General features: G+C 53.9%; 6 protein-coding genes and 1 non-coding gene across 7 annotated transcripts; 3 read left to right on the forward strand and 4 right to left on the reverse strand.

Moving 5' to 3' along the window:
• Positions 1 to 748: 748 nt before the first annotated feature.
• On the forward strand, positions 749 to 1,537 carry UMAG_05283 (putative protein involved in cell polarity development; the record flags this gene model as incomplete). Its single annotated transcript, XM_011393700.1, has 1 exon — positions 749 to 1,537. One exon carries the CDS (start codon positions 749 to 751, stop codon positions 1,535 to 1,537), a length of 789 nt encoding a protein of 262 aa, XP_011392002.1.
• Positions 1,538 to 1,765: 228 nt separating this feature from the next.
• UMAG_12301 (uncharacterized protein) lies at positions 1,766 to 5,950 on the reverse strand (the record flags this gene model as incomplete). Its single annotated transcript, XM_011393866.1, has 1 exon — positions 1,766 to 5,950. One exon carries the CDS (start codon positions 5,948 to 5,950, stop codon positions 1,766 to 1,768), a length of 4,185 nt encoding a protein of 1,394 aa, XP_011392168.1.
• Positions 5,951 to 7,381: 1,431 nt separating this feature from the next.
• UMAG_05285 (protein serine/threonine phosphatase) lies at positions 7,382 to 9,133 on the forward strand (the record flags this gene model as incomplete). The annotated part of the gene is made up of 1 exon (XM_011393701.1): positions 7,382 to 9,133. One exon carries the CDS (start codon positions 7,382 to 7,384, stop codon positions 9,131 to 9,133), a length of 1,752 nt encoding a protein of 583 aa, XP_011392003.1.
• Positions 9,134 to 9,411: 278 nt separating this feature from the next.
• UMAG_05286 (uncharacterized protein) lies at positions 9,412 to 10,272 on the reverse strand (the record flags this gene model as incomplete). Its single annotated transcript, XM_011393702.1, has 1 exon — positions 9,412 to 10,272. One exon carries the CDS (start codon positions 10,270 to 10,272, stop codon positions 9,412 to 9,414), a length of 861 nt encoding a protein of 286 aa, XP_011392004.1.
• Positions 10,273 to 10,967: 695 nt separating this feature from the next.
• On the forward strand, positions 10,968 to 14,717 carry UMAG_05287 (uncharacterized protein; the record flags this gene model as incomplete). Its single annotated transcript, XM_011393703.1, has 1 exon — positions 10,968 to 14,717. The coding sequence occupies one exon, from the start codon at positions 10,968 to 10,970 to the stop codon at positions 14,715 to 14,717; it is 3,750 nt and encodes a 1,249-aa protein (XP_011392005.1).
• A 249-nt stretch (positions 14,718 to 14,966) lies between these two features.
• On the reverse strand, positions 14,967 to 17,354 carry UMAG_10552 (uncharacterized protein; the record flags this gene model as incomplete). Its single annotated transcript, XM_011393849.1, has 1 exon — positions 14,967 to 17,354. The coding sequence occupies one exon, from the start codon at positions 17,352 to 17,354 to the stop codon at positions 14,967 to 14,969; it is 2,388 nt and encodes a 795-aa protein (XP_011392151.1).
• A 648-nt stretch (positions 17,355 to 18,002) lies between these two features.
• Positions 18,003 to 18,117, reverse strand: UMAG_16228. Its single transcript, XR_897742.1, has one exon. It is a non-coding gene; the product is annotated as a 5S ribosomal RNA (ribosomal RNA).
• Positions 18,118 to 18,646: the final 529 nt, after the last annotated feature.

Consider the following 18,646-nt stretch of genomic DNA (forward strand, 5'->3'; position numbering starts at 1 on the left):
TAGATTGGCGAGAAGCCGATTCGATGCAGATGATGGGTTGTGTATGATGGTGGATGGGCAATCTTCACGATTCGTGATTCACGATTGTGATTCACGATTGGCTGACACGTACGTGCAAACAGAAAGTCAGGGTCCATCTCTGGCCAAATCAATCACAAATCAGAAGCACAACTCACGATGCTCAGCAGCCACGCAGCAGTGAGCGGTTATCAGTTGTGTCTGTAGCACATATGCGAATAGAAATCGTGAATCGCAAATCGCAAATGATTCGTGATTTGTATTCGATTTCAGTATCCGTGCACAGCCGCGTGCCAAGCAGGCTACCGAGAGTCACGAGTCACAGAGTGGAGGCAGCAGACCGGCTTGGCAATCACGCATCGTGAATCGTGAACCGTGAATCGTGTAATGTGCCGTGTGCAGTTTGTCTTCTGATTAAATGTTAAGTTCTGGGTTTTGATTCGGGCCGCCTCGTGCCTGTCTCTCAAGCACAGACTCAGTTTCGCTTACGTCTTTACCATCAACTACACCTCGTCACCACACCATCTGCAAGCCAGCCTCTTCTCAACACGACACATCGCGACGTACAACCTCAGCGCACCACCATCCCGCCATAGTTTTTCCCTGCTCGTCATCTTTGTCCACAAACGCATCGCACACTCTGACCAATCGGCTCGATTTCAATCCACCTGGCTTTACTACATTCGCATTACGGACCACCTTGACATTTTGTTAGTCGTAGCTCGTCACCATGTCGTGGGGTGGGTTCAAAAAGTCCATAAACCGTGCTGGCACAACGCTGATGCAAAAGACGGGTCAAGTCGAGCGCACAGTCGACGCTGAATTCAACTCTACCGAAGAGCAATACCGCACGTTGGAGCGAGAGGTGATGTCGTTACAGAAGGAGGCAAAAGCGTATCTGGATGCGATGCGATCGCTGGCCTCTTCTCAAGCGAGGATTGCCGAAGCGATCGATGGATTCTACACCGACTCGTCTGACGCCGCCATGTCGGCCAACGCGTATCGTCGAGCAGTCGACGAGCTCGACACCAAAACCGCCAAAGAAATCGACGCACCGTATCGAGCCACCGTACTGGAACCCATAGGAAAACTCGCCTCTTACTTTCCCGAAATCAACAAGATCATCGAAAAACGCAACAAGAAACTCCTAGACTACGACGCTGCGCGCTCCAAACACCGCAAGCTCGTAGATAAACCCTCAGACGACCCCACCAAACTACCCAAAGCCGAAAAGGAACTCGAAGACGCCAGACTCATCTTTGAAACGCTCGACGATCAGATCAAATCCGAGCTACCCCAGTTGGTCGATTTGAGAATCCCGTATTTGGATCCTAGCTTCGAAGCCATGGTTCGAATCCAGGCCAAGTTCTCCGAGGACGGCTACGAAAAGTTGGGTGGCGTCCAGAGGTTCTTTGCCGACGGCGTCAGAGAGCAGTATGCAGACGGTCAGTTGGATAACCAGGTCGAAGCCGTCCTGCAAGAGATGAGAGAGCTGTCCATCTGCGGTATAGGTCAGTAATTCGTTCGGACACAGTCGGCTGCATCTAGTACTCAATTCCCAACAACAGCGGTCGCTTCCTCGTATCAGCGTTAGAGACAACATGAGCAAAACGCAGTCGACACCTTTATCAACAGTCACGTGAGTGCTGTTCATGCTTGATAACGTCTTGAGTGCTATGCTTAACGTGAGAGCAAGCTTGTGTGAAAGACAGACAACCACGAATCGTGAGTGGTGATTTCTGCTAAACTAGACGCTCATCATCGAGTGCTGCTCGTCAGGATTGCTGAGGAGGACACCAACGACATGCTTGCAGCACATGCGACCGATCTGCTCACACTCCTTCCTGAGTGCCTCGTGCATGGATGCTTGTTGTTTGTCCGCACTCGGATCCACTGGGCCGACCAAGTTATCCATCCTCATCAAGCTCTCGAGTGCGGCATCCAGGCTGCGGTTCACGTCCTTGACCTGCGTCTGGAGGAGCACGGCGAGTTCTACCCTGGACAGATTCATCCAGCCATGTTTGCCATTGAGCAGATGCAGCTTTACGTCCTTCCACTTGGGCGCAGTGGCGAGCAGATCCAACCAGCCATCCGTTGACGCCTTTCCGGACCGACGCAGCGATGCCAGAGTTGCCTCCGTGATACACATCTTGATCTGAGCCAGTGTCTTTGTGAGACTTAGCACTTGCACCGCCGCTGCTCGCACCGCCACGATCTTGCGGAATCGCTCCGCCGCTTTCGACTCGCCTTGCTCAACAAGATGCTCCTCTTCCATCTCGCGCCGGTACGTTTCCACCACAAAATTCACCACATGCTCCACATCCGCTTCGCTAAAGTGCGCTCGGACGTTGAGCACCGCCGATGCAGGCGACAACGCCACGTGATCCGCCAGCGACAGGCAGTCAGTAGCCAGGCTCCACATCACACGCTTGATGGCTGCATTGGCCGCCAATTCTTCAGCTCTGGCTGAAACACTGTTGATCAGGTGGTTGGCAGTTCTGGTCGCTGCGTAAGGTGCTGGCATGCCACCAGATGGTGTCGCCGGGACTCGCTGCAAGGATGTTTGTTGCACACTTGGCTGCCGTGGCGGCTGTGGCTGAACATGCGGCGAAGGTACCGGCGCAACCCGTGCAGGTTGCACACGGTTCTGCGATGTGATCACCGCTCGCGATCCTTGCACAGCGAATGCCAGCTGCGAATCAGCCGGCAGCATCGACGTGGCCATTTGATAGAGTTGGGTTGGCTGCATGTTTGACTGCAGGTCTCTTGGTGGCGGTCGAGTCGCGGGCAAACCGTGTGAATTGAGTAGCTGCGCGGTCATCACCTGGCGCTGGGCAGCACCGTCGAATTGAGTGCCGGTTTGCTTCATTGGCCAGGGCCGAGAGGCAGCAGAGGTAGCGCTGAATGTCAAGGTGTTTGCGATCGAAGACGGCACTGTCATAGATGAGGCATCTGGTTTCGAAGTAGTTGGGCCTGAGGCCTCGGCAAGCGGTCGTTCCTCTGGCTCTCGTTGCTGCGCTTCGATATGTGCTGCACTGACCGAACTTCTTCCTGCTGTCTCCACATCTCTTCGTTCCTGCTCCTCCTCATCTGCAAACCTGAACTCTGGTTTCGTGTCCGTAGGCTGCGGCAGACTACGCGATGCGAAATACTTTCTCTTCTCCTCGGTCCAACAGTGCAGCATATGAGGAATGCGAGGAAATTCCATCAACGCTCGTGTCATCACGCGTTCCAGCAGCTTCTCCGACAAAAGTCTAACCGATCTGGTGTTGGACACCTTGTCCATCAGCTCGTGCATCGACAGATGCATGTACTTGTGCGCGCTTTTGTGAAAGATGTCTGGTCCGAGCTCTTGAAAGCATGTCCAAGGGATCATCTGTGCCGGCTCCTGCCACTTGTCCACCTGGTCTGGGATGGTCCGAGGTGTCGACTGACCGGCACGCAGCGACTTGAGCTTCTGGATCGTCTCGAAGGAGGACTTGCGACCTGTGACTTTGGCAAGATCATTCAGCAGCAACTTCATACGATCGTTGATGCTCATCTTGGGCCTGCTGCCGGTGACAGAATCTGCAGTTGCTCCGCCTTTTGCTTGCTTGTCGCTTGCACATGCTCGGGCCGGGTCGACGGCCGTGGACGTTTTGGCGGTCGCGCCGGATACTTGTTGGCCCTGATCGCGAGCCTCGGCGTCGTTTCTGGTTTCTTGAGGCTCTGAAGCGGCAGCGCGATTGCCGACGACTTCTGATGGTGTTGCACGCGCATCATCGCGTGGCAAAACAGCTTCTGAGGTAGCTGAAATGAAGGGCACCTGGGTCTCTTTAGCAGAGATGAGTGCTGCAGTGGCTGCTGCCGTCCGAGGCGCTACTTCTTTGACCGCGCACAGTGGTTCTGCTTGTATCAGACTAATATCCGGCTCTTGTGCGCCGATTCCAGTTTGAACCGCGTGAGCTCGAGGTGCATCCTTGGCTGCGGTCTCGGACTCGATTGCAGAAGCGGGAAGGCCGGCAGTGGACTCCCCACTCTCAATTGTCGTGCTTACTGCACTGCCATCCTCTTGCATCGTTGTGCCGGTTGCATTTGTAGCGCTTGGGGCAGAGATAGAAGCGTCGTTAGAGCCTGAACGAAGCGCACCTTGGTCTAAACGAGCTTGTTTGACCGCTGGGACTGCCGAAGCTCCTTGCTCTGCGACGGGATTCGCGGGAGGCTTGAGACCGCTAGCCAGGCTGTCATGAATGTCTTGAGCAGTTTGAGGAGTTACTCCCGAGACTGACACGGCTTCAGGTGAAGCATTGATCTGCTTGTCCAAGCCCTGTTGGATTGAACGAGAGACTGCAGAATGAGCTACACCATCGGTTTCCCGCACGAATGAAAACTTGTGCGGTTTCTCTGCCTTCTTGACAAGTCCACTTGGCGGAATCCTGAGAGCGACTTGGTCGTCGCCAGCTAAGGTCTGAATTTCCACCGCGGCCTGCTCGACAGCATCTGCTACTCGATCATGATCGGCGGATGCATCTTGTTCTCCTTGGTCCACCTCACTGATAAGCTCGTCCTCCTCCTCTGCATCGATGGAATCATTTAGTTGTGTCAGCTGCTGGTGGAGCTGCTTCTGATTTTCAGTCGCCAACGCTGTTGACTCAGCTTCAATGGGCTGCTCGGGTGGCGTGCGGAAGGCTTGTGGTGAGCCTACCGATTCGACGGTCGAGTCATGACCAACATTAATGTGGTCTTGCAGGATCGCTGGTGCTGCCGTGTCCGAATCAGTGAAAATCATGGGTTCTTGATCTGGGCCAAAATCAGTAGCAGTGGACCTTGGTTCTTGCGCAACTTGGTCGAGGCCTGTTTTGGCTACTATCGAGGTGGCGGCCGAAATGGATTGGTCGGTAGCTGGCTCGATGCTGCTGACGCCGATTTGTTCAGTCTTAGCTCGCTCGTCGCTGCGGACGCGCTTCTGGTGGTGAACGTAGACAGCCATGGCTAGAGACAGGTAGTTTTGAAGGTGCGGCGGAAGAATGGGGATGTCGTTGAGGAGCTCTCTGATGGTCACTGCTCGACCAAGGTCTGCAAGCTTGCGCTGGAATTGTTGGGTGATGGCAAGATCATGATGATCGGCACTAAGCGTGGCGACAAAATCATGCACAATGTTGCCAACGTGGTCGGCGAGCGATGAGCCCTGCTCAAAGGCATTGTATGCGCTTTGGGTACGCGCATCTTTGTCCTGCTGGGACAGCTGGACCAAATCTGAGATGATGCGTGAGGTGGATGCAACTGAGTCGCTTGATGATGAGGAGGAGGTATACTTATGGTCTTCAGGCTGCGATGGTCGTGTTGGGCTGGATGGGACAGATGTCTGGGCTACATTGGGCAGCGAAACGTCGGTGGAGAAACGGAGTGCGGCTGGTCCACTGGCGCCAGTGATCTCAAAGCCGTCGTCCGAGTCGTCCGAGTCGTCCAAGTCATCCGAGCCCTGGGCAATGGATCGTGATCGTCGAGGATGACGTAGAGGATGTTTGGTCTTTTTGACGGAGCTGTCATGTAAGATGGCGGTGGATGCTTTGCGTTTAGCAAGTCTGGATGTGCTTGCATCGGATGGGCTGGTGCGAGAGCGCGCAAAGGCGGTCGAGGGAGGCAGCCTGGAGCTTGAAGCGGAGCTGGAGCTGGATGGCTTGACGGGTGTGAGGGTGCCAAGGCTTGAAGTTGCGGTGAGGCGAGTCGGTCTGGTGGATGGTAGTGGCGGCGTGTGTAGCTGGTGAGCGGGGCGTTGCCTGCTGGCTGCAACTTGATGGCGAGTCTCGCGCGAGCTGACTCTGCGCGTTTCTCGCTGCGAGCGCCTCTGTGGACGAGAGCTGTGATCGGATTCTTGGTATGAATCGTCAGAGTCTGCGGAAGACAAGTCTGAGGAAGATGAGTCTGACGGCGATGAAGACTGACGCGTCATGATGTTGCAAAATGTCGGTTGTGACAGGATGAGACGACTTAGGGCAGCTGGTGGCAAGTTAGGGAGCGGGCATGGTGATAGAAGACAACACTAGTGCTGGGATGCGACTCGAGATGGATGAGCGCTCCGAGTTGCTGCTGTGCTGTCAAGCTGCAGTGCCGAGTTACTATGGTTGCGAAAAGGCAACAAAGGATGAATCGTGAATGGCTTGGTCGAAGTACCAATCACGAATCACGAATGGTGAATGGTGAATCGTGAATGGTGAATGGTGAATGGTGAATGGTGAATGGTGAATGGTGACTGCGCTATACATTGCATGCTGACAAAGAGTTAGTCATGTGGGACCACGTACAACGTAGCGTATACCGTGTAGGTGTGTTACCACGTGTCCACACTCGCGACTGCTGGCCGTGAGTCACGAGTCGTGAGTGTATCACACGAGTGTTACGCCACATTATCGTGTGAATCAGCGAGAGTTCCCACGTTGCTTCACGTTTGGCGTCTTTTCGTGTACATTGTTCACGGCTGATTCAAGATTCGTAATTGTCTCTAGCGGTGTGACCAAAGGTCGAGTTCATGCTGCAGATCACGGCGAGTTGAGGTTAAGGCCTTGCTGGCTCTCGTGAACAGAGTGACAGCGAGTTGCAAATGGCGAAATCGTGAACGTGAATCGTGAATCGTGAATCGTGAATCGTGAATCGTGAATCGTGAATCGGAAATCGGAATTCGGGAATCGTGTATCTCGCAGGGAATCAAGAATCACGAATCGTGAATCCTGTTGATCTATTCAGGATTCAGGATTCTAGATTCCCCCACAAGCCGGCGCGCGGCACAGAACAAACAGCCTCCACTGTATTTCGCGCTTCAGGCACAATCACGGATGTGAATATGTGACTTGTAGTTACCAAGTCATGCACGATGTATGCTTGATTGTGTGCGACCTTTTCCGTCTGATCGATCCGTTCTTCCGCTTCTTGTCTGGAATTTTCTTTCCAATATTCGTGGTTCCAATCGCGAATATTCCAATAAATATATATTCACGATTCCAATTCTTCAATTTTGCAACCTGGAGTCACGATTCACGATTCACGATTCACGATTTGGCTGGCAGAAGACAGAAATGAGAAAATTGCATTTTAACAGAAGTTGTTCACAATTCACGATTATCACCACATTCGTGATTCGTGAATCATAATCGTGAATAGTTGGAGGTTCAAGTTCAAGCCTTTGTTCCTTCTTAACCACCAAGCTCCACGTACAACGCCGGAGAGTCGGCTTGGCTATCGCATCGCATCGCATACATCTGTCAATACACGATCTGCCGCTACATCATCACTCGATAAGCTTCTTCTCTTGTAACTAGAAAGCTGGGAGTGCACTTTGGGACACTTGCTCTTGCAACTCAGCTGCTAGCCAGGCGAACAAAAAATCATGTCGGAGAGTAGCTCGACGGCGTCAAGTTCGTCCACCTCGTCGATCAACGCCAATGTAACCGACTCAGACAATACCTCTGCCACCTCGGCCGACGTCCCGTCCTCATCTTCCAATCAAGACTTGCAGCTTGCTGCTCAACAGGTTCCTGAAGAGGTCGATCAAGAGAAAAAAGCCCAGGCACAGGAACATAAACTTAAGGGCAACGAGCATTTTTCGGCTCAACGTTTTGATGCTGCCAAACACGAATACACTCTTGCAATCGATCTCGACCCTACCATCGCGGCCTTCTACACCAACCGCGCAGCAAGCGAAAACATGCTTGAGCAGTATAATCTGGCCATTGAAGATGCCAACCAGGCGATCAAGCTCGACCCGTCCTATGTCAAGGCCTACTTTCGCAGAGCCACCGCGTATTTCAAGAGTAATAACCTTGAGGCAGCATTGCAAGACTTTGAACACGTGCTTGTTCACGAACCTAGCAATGCTTTTGTCCAGAAGCAGATCGAGCAAGTCTCATCTCGAATCCGGAAGGAGAGTTTCTTTTCGGCCATTCAGGTACGAGAGCCCCACTATGGCAGCCCCGATTACGAGTCGTACTTCACAGACCCAGACATGAGCTCGAGGTACACGTCTGTGAGCCAAGACTACAACGGTCCGCGCCTGGCGGATGGCGACGATCCCGAGACCGCACACCTCGGTAAGATCGACCAAGCATTCATCGATGGCATGATACAGTACTTTAAGGACGGCAAAAGGCTGCCCCGTCGATACGCCTGGCAGATCATCCTCGGTGCTATCCGTACCCTCAAGCAAGAGCCTACCGTGGTCGATTACCACATTGCCCAGGGCACCACCATCGACGTCATCGGCGACACACACGGCCAATTTTTCGACTTTGTGCATCTGCTCGGCCTAACCGGCCCACCCAGCGATACACATGCAGTGCTCTTCAACGGTGACTTTGTCGACCGAGGCTCTTGGTCAGTCGAGATTGCGCTCACCGTGTTTGCATACAAGTGGCTCTATCCCAAGACAACGCTCATCAATCGTGGCAACCACGAGACCAAAGAGATGAACCATATCTATGGCTTCGAAGACGAGGTCGAGGCCAAGTTCGATTCCACTACTTACCAGCTCTTTACAGACGCCTTTGTCGCGCTGCCACTTGCGACGCTCATCACAGCCAGCCGACCTCCGCTAACAGGTGACCAGTTGCCTGCTTCTTTCTCTATCGCACAGAGAGAACCTATTGTTGAGCCAGAGACTGGTTTCAAGCGCTTCTTTGTGGTGCATGGGGGTCTATTCTCCAGAGATGACGTGACGCTCGACAGAATTCGTGCGCTGAACCGCTTTCAGCAGCGCCAGCCGGGTGAGGATGGTCTCATGATGGAGTTGCTATGGAGCGATCCGCAGACTGAACCCGGTCGCGCTCCTTCGAAGCGCGGTGTGGCTACAGGATTCGGGCCTGACGTCACCAAGGCATGGTGCGAGCTGAACCACATTACAGCGGTACTGCGAAGCCACGAAGTGCGCATGGGAGGCTACGAAGAAGAACACGATGGTCTCTGCTGCACCATCTTTTCGGCACCCAACTACTGCGACTCGACGGGCAACTTGGGCGCCTTTGCACGCATCGATGACCAGGGTACCATCCACTATACCAAGTTTGAAGCGCAGCCACACCCCGACATGAAACCCATGGCCTATGGCAGTAGGGTGAATAGCATATACCGAAACTACGGGTTTTAAAAAGCCAACACCAGCATATCGCGCCTCTACTTCTTTACCACCCTTTATCATCAAATCACCCTTCTAGGCTGCCGTGCAGGCCTGTACCACGTGCTGCTCTCTTGGTAGTCTTGTTATCTGGACCTGTCAAGTAGCTCTTTCCATCCGCCCATTTCCCGACATTCATGTAGTTTTATCCAAATCATTCCAAAAGCACTGTGTCTGGCCTATTCTATTAATACAAAACAACATGGTTTGAAACAAAGCTGGGCAGGCCTTTGTAAGCTTATACTTGTCCATTACTTGTCCTTGTCGTCAAACGCAGGCAATCCCCAATCGGTAGGATCAAAGTCCAAGAGAGAATTGATGGTCTGTGAAGCGCCCAGTTCTTCATTCGGGAAGAGCGCTCTCAGATTCGGATCAGGAACCCAGACAACGTGCATGCCTGCCGCCTTTGCAGCTTGAACGCCAGGTTTGGCATCTTCGAACACCAAAATACTCGATTCTCCACCTTTCAGGTGGTGTGCCTCGTCGAATTCCTGACCCATTTGTCGCAGATTTTGCGTCCATTGCTCTCCTAGCACCTCGCGGGTGGCTTGATGACTGGGGTGGCTGGACAGAAGGCCTTCTCTGGCAGCAAGCAGAAAGATATCGGGATGAGGCTTTCCACGTGTCAAGCGAGAATCGTCGCCGCAGATGACGCGCTCGGCAAAAGGGCCAAAGAGCTCCGGGTGGCTAGCAGTCTTGATGTCGTAGTTTCGTCGCTTGCTGCCCGTGGCAACACAGATGGGAATGTTGTGCTTGTCAAGATGCTGTACCAGTCGAGTTGCGCCTCGCATCTGGGGGACTTGTTCAAAGGCTTTCAGCAAAACTTTGTTGCGGTCTTCTAAAAAGTTGTCAATGTCAAAGGGACAGTCTGCGCCATAAGGTTCATCGGGGTTTGTTGGTGGCCAGATCGAGGAGAGCAACGTGAGCGTTGCTTCTCGTTCAGGCTTGCCCATCAGATTTGCCTTGATCTCCCAAGTCTGTTCTTTTCCATAGGGTCGGAGAATGTCATTGACCACGTTGGTGTAGATTCCCTCCGAGTCGATCAGCAGACCGTCCATGTCGAATAGCACCGCCTTAATGTGAGCAATCGGCTCCTTGTCTTGTGTCGTCATGGTAGTGTCTATATAGTCTAGTTCGGATGAGTCGTCGGTGGTCTGTATACGGGTACGAATCCACCTTTGGCAAATGGTCCCAAAGGTTCCGCTTTCGTCGGACAGTCGAGGGAGGATGATCAACAATGAAGTATGCTTTCATTCACGATTCACGATTCACTTGGACGATTTTGACACTCACCACTTTCTTCTGCACGCGTGATTCGTACTGTAATCTATTCGTGATTGCAGCTCACGCTGCCGCTTCGTGCTTTGCTGAGTCGATCTCGGTCAATTTTACGGCGAAAACGCGGCACGAGCCGTGAGCGCCATGCTGTGCGCGCTAACCTTCAAAATGGAGCAAAAACAGAATCACGAATGTAACATCAAACTGAAAAAAAGTAAAACTCATCGTGCATGACTCACGACTCACGACTCACGACTCACGATTCGTGATTCGTGATTCGTGATTCGTGATTCGTGATTCGTGATTCGTGATTCGTGATTTCGTGTGTGTCACGTGTGTTGGTTTTGGCCCGACCTGCGTGCACGGATACGATCCAAGGTACACCACGATAGGCTGCACCCTGAAAACAGTTACCGAGGATCCTCCTTGATCACTTGCATTCCTTTCCACCCAACCTCGACAATCTGCATTGGATTGAATCGGATCGTGGCTGCTGTGACAGCTTCTCCTCACACGGCGATAACCGACAATGAAGGTGCTCATTACAGGCGCATCCGGACTGCTAGGTCGAGCCGTCCACCAGCACTGTATCGACAAGGGCTACGACTCCAAAGCGCTCGCCTTGACTCGCTCCGACCCTTCCAAACAGCTCGTAAAGCTTGACCTCACAGATACAGCCGCTGTCGAGCTCTGCTTGCGCGAGTATCAGCCTGATCTCATTGTGCACACCGCAGCCGAACGACGTCCAGATGTCGTCGAAAAGGATCCCGCCGCTTCCCACGCCATCAACGTCGATGCTCCTGCAAGCATCGCTACGCTGGCATCACAGCTCGAAAACGCTCCTCTGCTCGTTAACATTTCCACTGACTACGTCTTTGACGGCTCCAAACCACCTTATACCGTTGATGACGCTCCGAACCCTCTTAACGCCTACGGTGTCAGCAAACTTCAAGGCGAGCGAGCTGTAGCAAGCCACGCCAAGCCAGGCTACTTTACCAACCTTCGAGTGCCCGTATTATACGGAAAGACCATCACAAACGACGAATCTGCTGTCAATGTCCTTCTCAACGCCATTCAGCCACCACCCGGCTCGACCGACCTCCAAAAGTGCGACGCCTATGCAGTAAGATATCCCACCAATGTTCAAGACGTCGCCAAGGCCATCTTAAAGCTCGCAGAGGTTCATACTGATACGTCGAGGCCGCTCCCGCCAATCACGCACTTTAGCGCAAAAGAGGCCATGACTAAATATGACATGTGTATGGTCCTCAGCCGCATCGCCAACTCGGTCGGTTTCGAAACACGCACCGACCTGCTCGACCCGGAATACCAGGTCGATCCCATGGCTGCAACCGCTCGCCCTAGACATTGCAAGCTGGATACCTCGGTCTTGGAAGAGTACGGCGTACCTGTCGAGTACACATCGTTCGAGGACTGGTGGCGCCCATACCTTGCCGAGCTTCACCAGCTCGAGCTGGAGGAACAAGCACGCTTGGCGGCAGTGGCTGAAGCAAAGCGTCAAAAGGAAGAGGAAGAACGCAAGATGCGAGAAGCCGAGCAAGAAGTTGAGCGACAACGCCAGCTGGAAGAGGAGGCGCGCATCGCTGCAGAGCAGGCAGAAGCGCGCCAGAAAGTACAGCAAGAAGCAGAAGAGCAAGCTCGCAAGGACAAAGGAGCGGAAAAGGTAGAGAGTAGCCAGGGGGCTCAAGTGCATGGTGAGGCCTCAAGCGATCCCGTACCCTCTTCTACTACACCGGCATCCTTGGAAGGAGGAGAAACTTCGAACGATGCAGACCACCTACCGGGCTCACCTCATCCCTCTTTCAACTCTCTCCAAGCGCGGCCCACTCCGCCCGCCACGTCCGGGCTGCCCTCGCCCACCAGCTCACGTCCTCCCTCCTCAATCAAGAGCGGCCATCGGCCCGACACACCTCCTCCACCGAGCACCAAAGACGCCGTTCCCTCAGCTCAGTCTGCTGTCGAGATCCTCGCCACAGACGCCACGCCGACCGGATCCGTCATCAATGACAGCCCGCTCAACCTGGCTGCTGCGCGCGAAAGGCAGCGTCTTGGCTCCAGCTTGCCGCAGCGATCGCTGAGTGCTAGCAGCGCAGCTCGTCTGACGTCGTTGACCGACGAGAGCACCATGTTTGGCGGTACTGCTCGCAAGTCCAGTCTGTCGGGGCCGACTTATCTCGATACGACGTCGCGTCAATCCAGGTACGACTCGGATGATGATGATGGATATGGCCAGCCTTCGCCTCGCAACCATCAGGTTTCATTTGCAAGCACGGCAGAACCGGGCTCGCCGACGCCGACTGGGCGTGCTGACGTCGATGGCAGTGCCGTGCCTGCGGGTGCAGTGACAGGCTCTGTCGCATCACTCGCTTCATCGATCCCTTCACGTCCATCTACCGAGAATCAACGTAGCGTATCCGCGAGCGACGCCGTGGCTTCGGCTGCCGCGTTCAGCGCTCGACCCCAACTGTATCATCGCCCGTCGTTCGATCAGCTACAGGACGTACGCGATCGCGAAGCCTACGCACGTCTACATCGTCGCGACTTCAATTTCAGCATTAAAGTCGGCGACCCGCAACGCATCGGCGACCCCATCTCCGCCCATACCGTCTACACAGTGCGCACCACCACCGACTGCCCGCACTTCCGCTCCTCACACTTTTCGTCCTTGCGTCGATACCGCGATTTCCGCTGGCTACACGCCGCACTTGTCCAGAACAACCCGGGCATCATCGTCCCTCCGGTACCTGAAAAGGTCTCGATCGGTCGATTTGCAGCCGAACTTGTCGAGGCTAGACGCGTCGGCCTCGAGACGTGTATCAACAAAATTGCCAATCATCCGCTGCTGCAGCAGGATGACGATTTCCGGTTGTTTTTGGAGTCGGAAAATTTCGGCGCTGACGTCAAAGCACGGGATATGGTCAAGGGACCAATCGTGACGCCGGAACAAAAAACGTACAAGAGCTGGGGTAGTGTCCTGTTGGGGAGTGTGGTTCCTTCGACGTCGTCGCTCTCGTCCGGTGCGCTGAGCGCATACAGCTTTGAGGAGACGGACGAGTGGTTCAACGAGCAACGCGTCTACCTTGATTCGCTCGAGTCGGCGCTCAAGGGGATGGTCAAGAGTGTGTCTGCGCTCAGTAATCAACGCAAGCAAATGGTGCAGGCTACGCACGATCTGGCGCAGGTGTTGACCACCTTGTCCGGATCAAGTCTCTCGCGATCGCTCAGCACGTGCTTTGCCGGCTTGGCCGAGGTAAAGCGAAGAGCGATCGAGTTGGAGGACATGCAGGCCGAGGCGGATGTGAGACAACTGGGAACGACCATGTACGAGTACGAGCGTGTAGTGGGCAGTGTTCGCAAGGCTTTTACTGTTCGGACTGAAATCTGGGCCAAATCAGCGCGTTGTGCCGACGAACTGCGAAGGACTAGGGCTAGATTCGAAAAGTACAAACAGACCAACCCGTCCGCTGCAGGAGCGCAGTTCCAGAGCCTCTTGTCCGAGCTCACTGAAGCAGAGACAAAGGCGCTAAATGCAGAACGGCTCTTCCAGACAGTGTCGGAGAGGTGTAAGGATGAAATGGAGAGGTTGGACTTGGAAAGGGTGTTGGATTTCAAAAGGGTAGTGGGCGCATGGTTGGAGGGGATGATTCAGAGGCAGGAAGAAGTGGTGGAGGAGTGGGTAAGGTATGCAGGCCTTTTGGGTAGGCAGATGGGAGTCAAGATCTTGATCGACGAGGAGGAGTGCGAGAATGGAGAGCAACAGCAACAGCAACAGCAACCGGTGATGCCGGAATCGCTGTCGCCGGCTCCAGAGGTTGCTGAAGCGGTTCCAGCGGCGCGGGCTGTCGAGGCTGTAGCGGTTGTCGAGGTTAATCCAGCATCGGTGCAAGACGAGCAGACGACCGGTGCACATTCTGCTTCGATGCAAGCTGAGGCTGACACAGCGAGTTTGGAACCCAGCGTCGCTGAAACCAACACCATGTCGAATGACACGCACGGCGTTTCTGGTCAACTCACTCCTCACGCTGCTGCAGCGGCTGATGTAGAGTCCAATGTCAAGCGCGTCGTTGGCGCCGACGCAGGCATTGAAGAAAACGCGTCGGACGACGTCACTGCGGCTGAACACGCGCAAAGTACCACAGCAACTGATGAGCCTCAGGAGCACAACGCCACACCGCCCAATGATCCTATCGAGACCGTATCGACCCCACATGCAATCGGCGGACGTGGTGCAAACCAAGCACAAAGTGTAGATGACTGAGCACTCGTACATTCAAGAATCGCATCTTGATTTCTTCATCAAAGCGCGTGCTTCTTAAACTAGTCATGTTGGCGATAAAGTCTCGTGCGCTTAACTCGGCTGCGAGGATTCGTGTGCGCTTCTCACTGTTGCTCAGCGGATGTACCGCTCAACCATACACACACAGCACACTCATGTTCGCAGAACCACGCAGACATGGCACGGTAGACGAGGGTTGAGAGACGACAAGCGAATGTGGTGGCACTGGATCTAGAGCCTACTGGCGGCGTCGTCGGTGATCTTGAGACGCAACGCTCTGCCGACGATGGCATACTTTTCGGCAGCCTCCTGGATCCTCTTTTGCGTGCTCTTTCCGGCACCGTGACCGGCATCGATCTCGACTCTGAGCAGCAATGGATTCGGGTTTGTGGCGAGCTTGTGCTGCATTTCGGCGATCAACTTGAACGAATGCGCGGGGACGACTCTGTCATCGTGGTCGGCACATGCGAGTACCGTGGTGGGATACACCTTGTTGGAATCGACGTTGTGTAGTGGCGAGTACTTGTAGACGTAGTCGAAGATGTGCGGGTCTTCGGACGGGTTACCGTAGTCGGCAGTCCAAGCTTTGCCGATGGTCCATGTGTGAAATTTGAGCATATCCATCACACCGACATCAGCGATGCCGGCGCCAATACCGTGTTCGGGCAGCTGCTGGTTGATGCAAGCTGCCACACCGAGTCCACCGTTAGATCCGCCAGACAGAATGATCTTTCCCTTGGCCGCGTATCCGCTCTCGTGCAGAAACTTGGCGGCAGACAACGCATCGTCAAAGACATTCTGCTTGTTCAGCAGTGTCCCAGCTTCGTGCCACTTGTCACCGTACTCGCCACCGCCGCGACAGTTGACAAACGCCAACACACCGTTGTATGACGAGATCCACGACATCATGGATGGCGAAAACACGGGCGTGATTGAGATGTTGAAGCCTCCGTAGAAGTACAGGATCGCCGGAGCGCTTCCGTCCTTCGTAACTGTCTTGGGGTGGGTCACAAACATGGGCACGCGCGTACCGTCTTTGGACTTGATAAACACTTGCTCCGACACAAAGTCGTCTGCCTTGATGCCGTCGACTTGCGTATCGTAGTATGCGACCTTCTTCACTTTGGTTGCATTTGGCTCCGAGTTGGTCTGCCAGTCCAAACGCACTACTTGACCCGGGTTGACAAACGAGCCAAACTTGACAAATGCATGATCATCCGTGTGTCGCGCAGCAATTTGCTCGATTGTACCCACCAGATGCGGTAGCAACCTCTCGACGCGCTTGCCCGACTCGAGCTCATACTGGTACAGCTCGTCCTTGACATCGCGCGAGTAGACGACGAGCAGCTTGTTGTTGTCGATCACTTGCACCGACGACAGCAGCGCTTCTTTTTCCTCGGCGATCACGTCGGTCAGCTCGACGTCTTGTCCGGTGAGCTCCCACACGTTGTCAGTCGGCTGCGCTTGCTTGGCTGGATCCAGGTCCACGGAGACGAGCCGGTAGTTGGGCGCATCCTTGTTGGTCATAAAGTAAAAGCGGTTGCCCTTGTTGGTCACGTAGTTGAGCACATACTTGAACGAGAGCGCCAGCGGTATCCATTTGAGTTGTTTCGAAGCAGAGAAGCCGTGGTCCTGCAATGGCAACACGTAGACACGCTCCTTGGAGTCGGTATCCTTGCTGTTGTAGAGCATGAGAAAATTGCCGTCGTGCGAAACGTTGGTGCTCCACATGGACTCGGGCACCTTGATATCCTTGCTGACCACCAACACGTCTTCCGACTGGTCAGTGCCGATACGGTGGTACCAGAGCTGGGCGTCCTTGTTGGCATCGGTTTCTGTACCCTTGTCCGATACTGAGGCGGAGGGGTACGTCTGGTAAAAGAGACCTTTATCGTCATGCGTAAAGGCAGCTCCTGAGAACTTGACGTGTTCTAGCCTGTCATTGAGACGCTCCTTGCCTCCCGTCGCATCGACGAATTTGGCCAGCTCGTCCTTGGAGAGCTTGATGGTGCCGTTGGAGTTGTAGTGAGCATCGTCGAGCTTGAATGGCTTGGATGTCTCCCTTATGAAAATCTCGACCCAGTCACTTCCGCTCTTGCTGATGCCGTAGGCAAGGTATTTGCCCGAGTGCGAAAAAGTGGTGAAGCTGAGCGCTACAGTGCCATCAGCACTGAGTAGATTCGAGTCAAAGAAGATTTCGCCGATGGGGTCGCGTTGATTTTTGCCTGCATTTGCGTCAACTTGCTGTTTAGTGGCCGAGTAAATGAGGGACTGCGGCGAGAGACCCGAGTTGAAGCTATAGTAGTATTTGCCATTGCCCTTGAGAGAAGGGCAGGAGAAGCGAGCAAAGTCAAAATTCTTTTCTATGCGAGACTTGAGGATGTCGAGATCAGGCTGACAGCCGTCTAGGTAGCTCTGGGTGAGCTTTGCCTGTGCATGAACCCAGTCCTTGGTCTCTTGCGACTGCGAGGGAGGCTGCTCGAGCCAGATGTATGGCTCGGGGACGGTGACAGAACCGTTGGCGGCCGACTTGTACGTCAAGGAAGCCTGATCGTCACGGCGAGCTTGAGGGTATGGATTAGGCTGAGTGGTCCAGCCGGGAGCATTTTGCACTGTCATTGCGGTCGCGGTTGATGCGAAAGAGCGGTAAGAGTGGGCGCGTGCCTTGTTGGAGCAGGAGCGAAAAGAAGAGACCAGTGGCGATCTGTAGCTAGGATCGAGATACCTGAGCCGAGCGAATCTGCTCAACATGAGGTGAGGAGAGACAAAAACAGCAGTGATGGTGGAAGGCAGGATAAAAGAGCGTCGCTGACAGAGACTGAGTTGGTGGGTTAGAGTGAGAGGCAATCGTGAAATGACAGGTCGATCAAACGAATCAGGAAGCAATCACGAATCGTGAATCAAAGCATTCCAAGTTTGTGCGGATGAGCATGGCCCGCAGTGGCTCCGCAGTGGCCCAAGCGCGGGTACGCCTCGGAAAAAGGGTCCACAGCTGAGCACAGTCATGAGAAAGTACTCACGACTTGCACTCACGACTCGTGACTGATGAACGATGTTAACTTAACTTATTTAATTTTTTTTTCTTAATCACGAATATTATAATCACGAATACCGCAAGGCAAGCCCCGACGCGTCACACACTCACCTCCCTCGGTTCGCCTTGCCGACGTTCGTGTGAGCTTCGTGCTTGTCGTCGTTGTTTGTGTCGACTACACCTCGAAGCCGCGCCTATATATTACCTACTCAGGTGGCAAAAAGACCAAAAGTTAACTGCAGCACCTCGGATTCCCGCGTGGTCCCCCACCGCAGTACTGACGAGGCGACGACTTGCTTGACTGCGCAGATCGAACGGGATGCGGTATTTTCAAGTCTCTATGGCCGCAGATAGTGAAACCTATGGAAGTGTGGATTACAAATTTCACGCCAAAGTGTGGCAAGTCACGTGAGCCTCTCTCACATAGCCACGAGCCACGAGTTGTTGTTATTCGTGTTTCATTGCTCATTTGTCACGGTGATGTCCGATGTGCAGTCTAAAACCCCTTGCTGCTTGCCTTCTCGGATCAACAAACACTCACTATAGGTTTGGTGTATCCGAGTGCATACATACGCTCAGTTGCAGGAGGTGACCTCGCTCGCTGTGGTGCGACGAGAACTGTTGGATCGAGCCAAGAGATCAGGAGCATGCATCGATTGCTCGCGCTGACACGGCCATACTACGCTCGCTAGCGTCAGATGGCCCAAACATAGCTGCAAATACTCACGAGTGTGACTACAAAAATTAGATACAGTGGTTTCTTTGCACACTCACTCACACTCGTGACTGCTTACGCTATTAAGTTATTCATCGTGAATAGTCACGAGCTTCGAGCTGTTGGCACCGCTTCGTGCTTGCAAAGAGCGCGTTGATCTAT

The sequence above is a fragment of the Mycosarcoma maydis genome, chromosome 19 (genome assembly GCF_000328475.2).
Source record: "Mycosarcoma maydis chromosome 19, whole genome shotgun sequence".
In the NCBI taxonomy this organism is placed as follows: Eukaryota; Fungi; Basidiomycota; class Ustilaginomycetes; order Ustilaginales; genus Mycosarcoma; species Mycosarcoma maydis.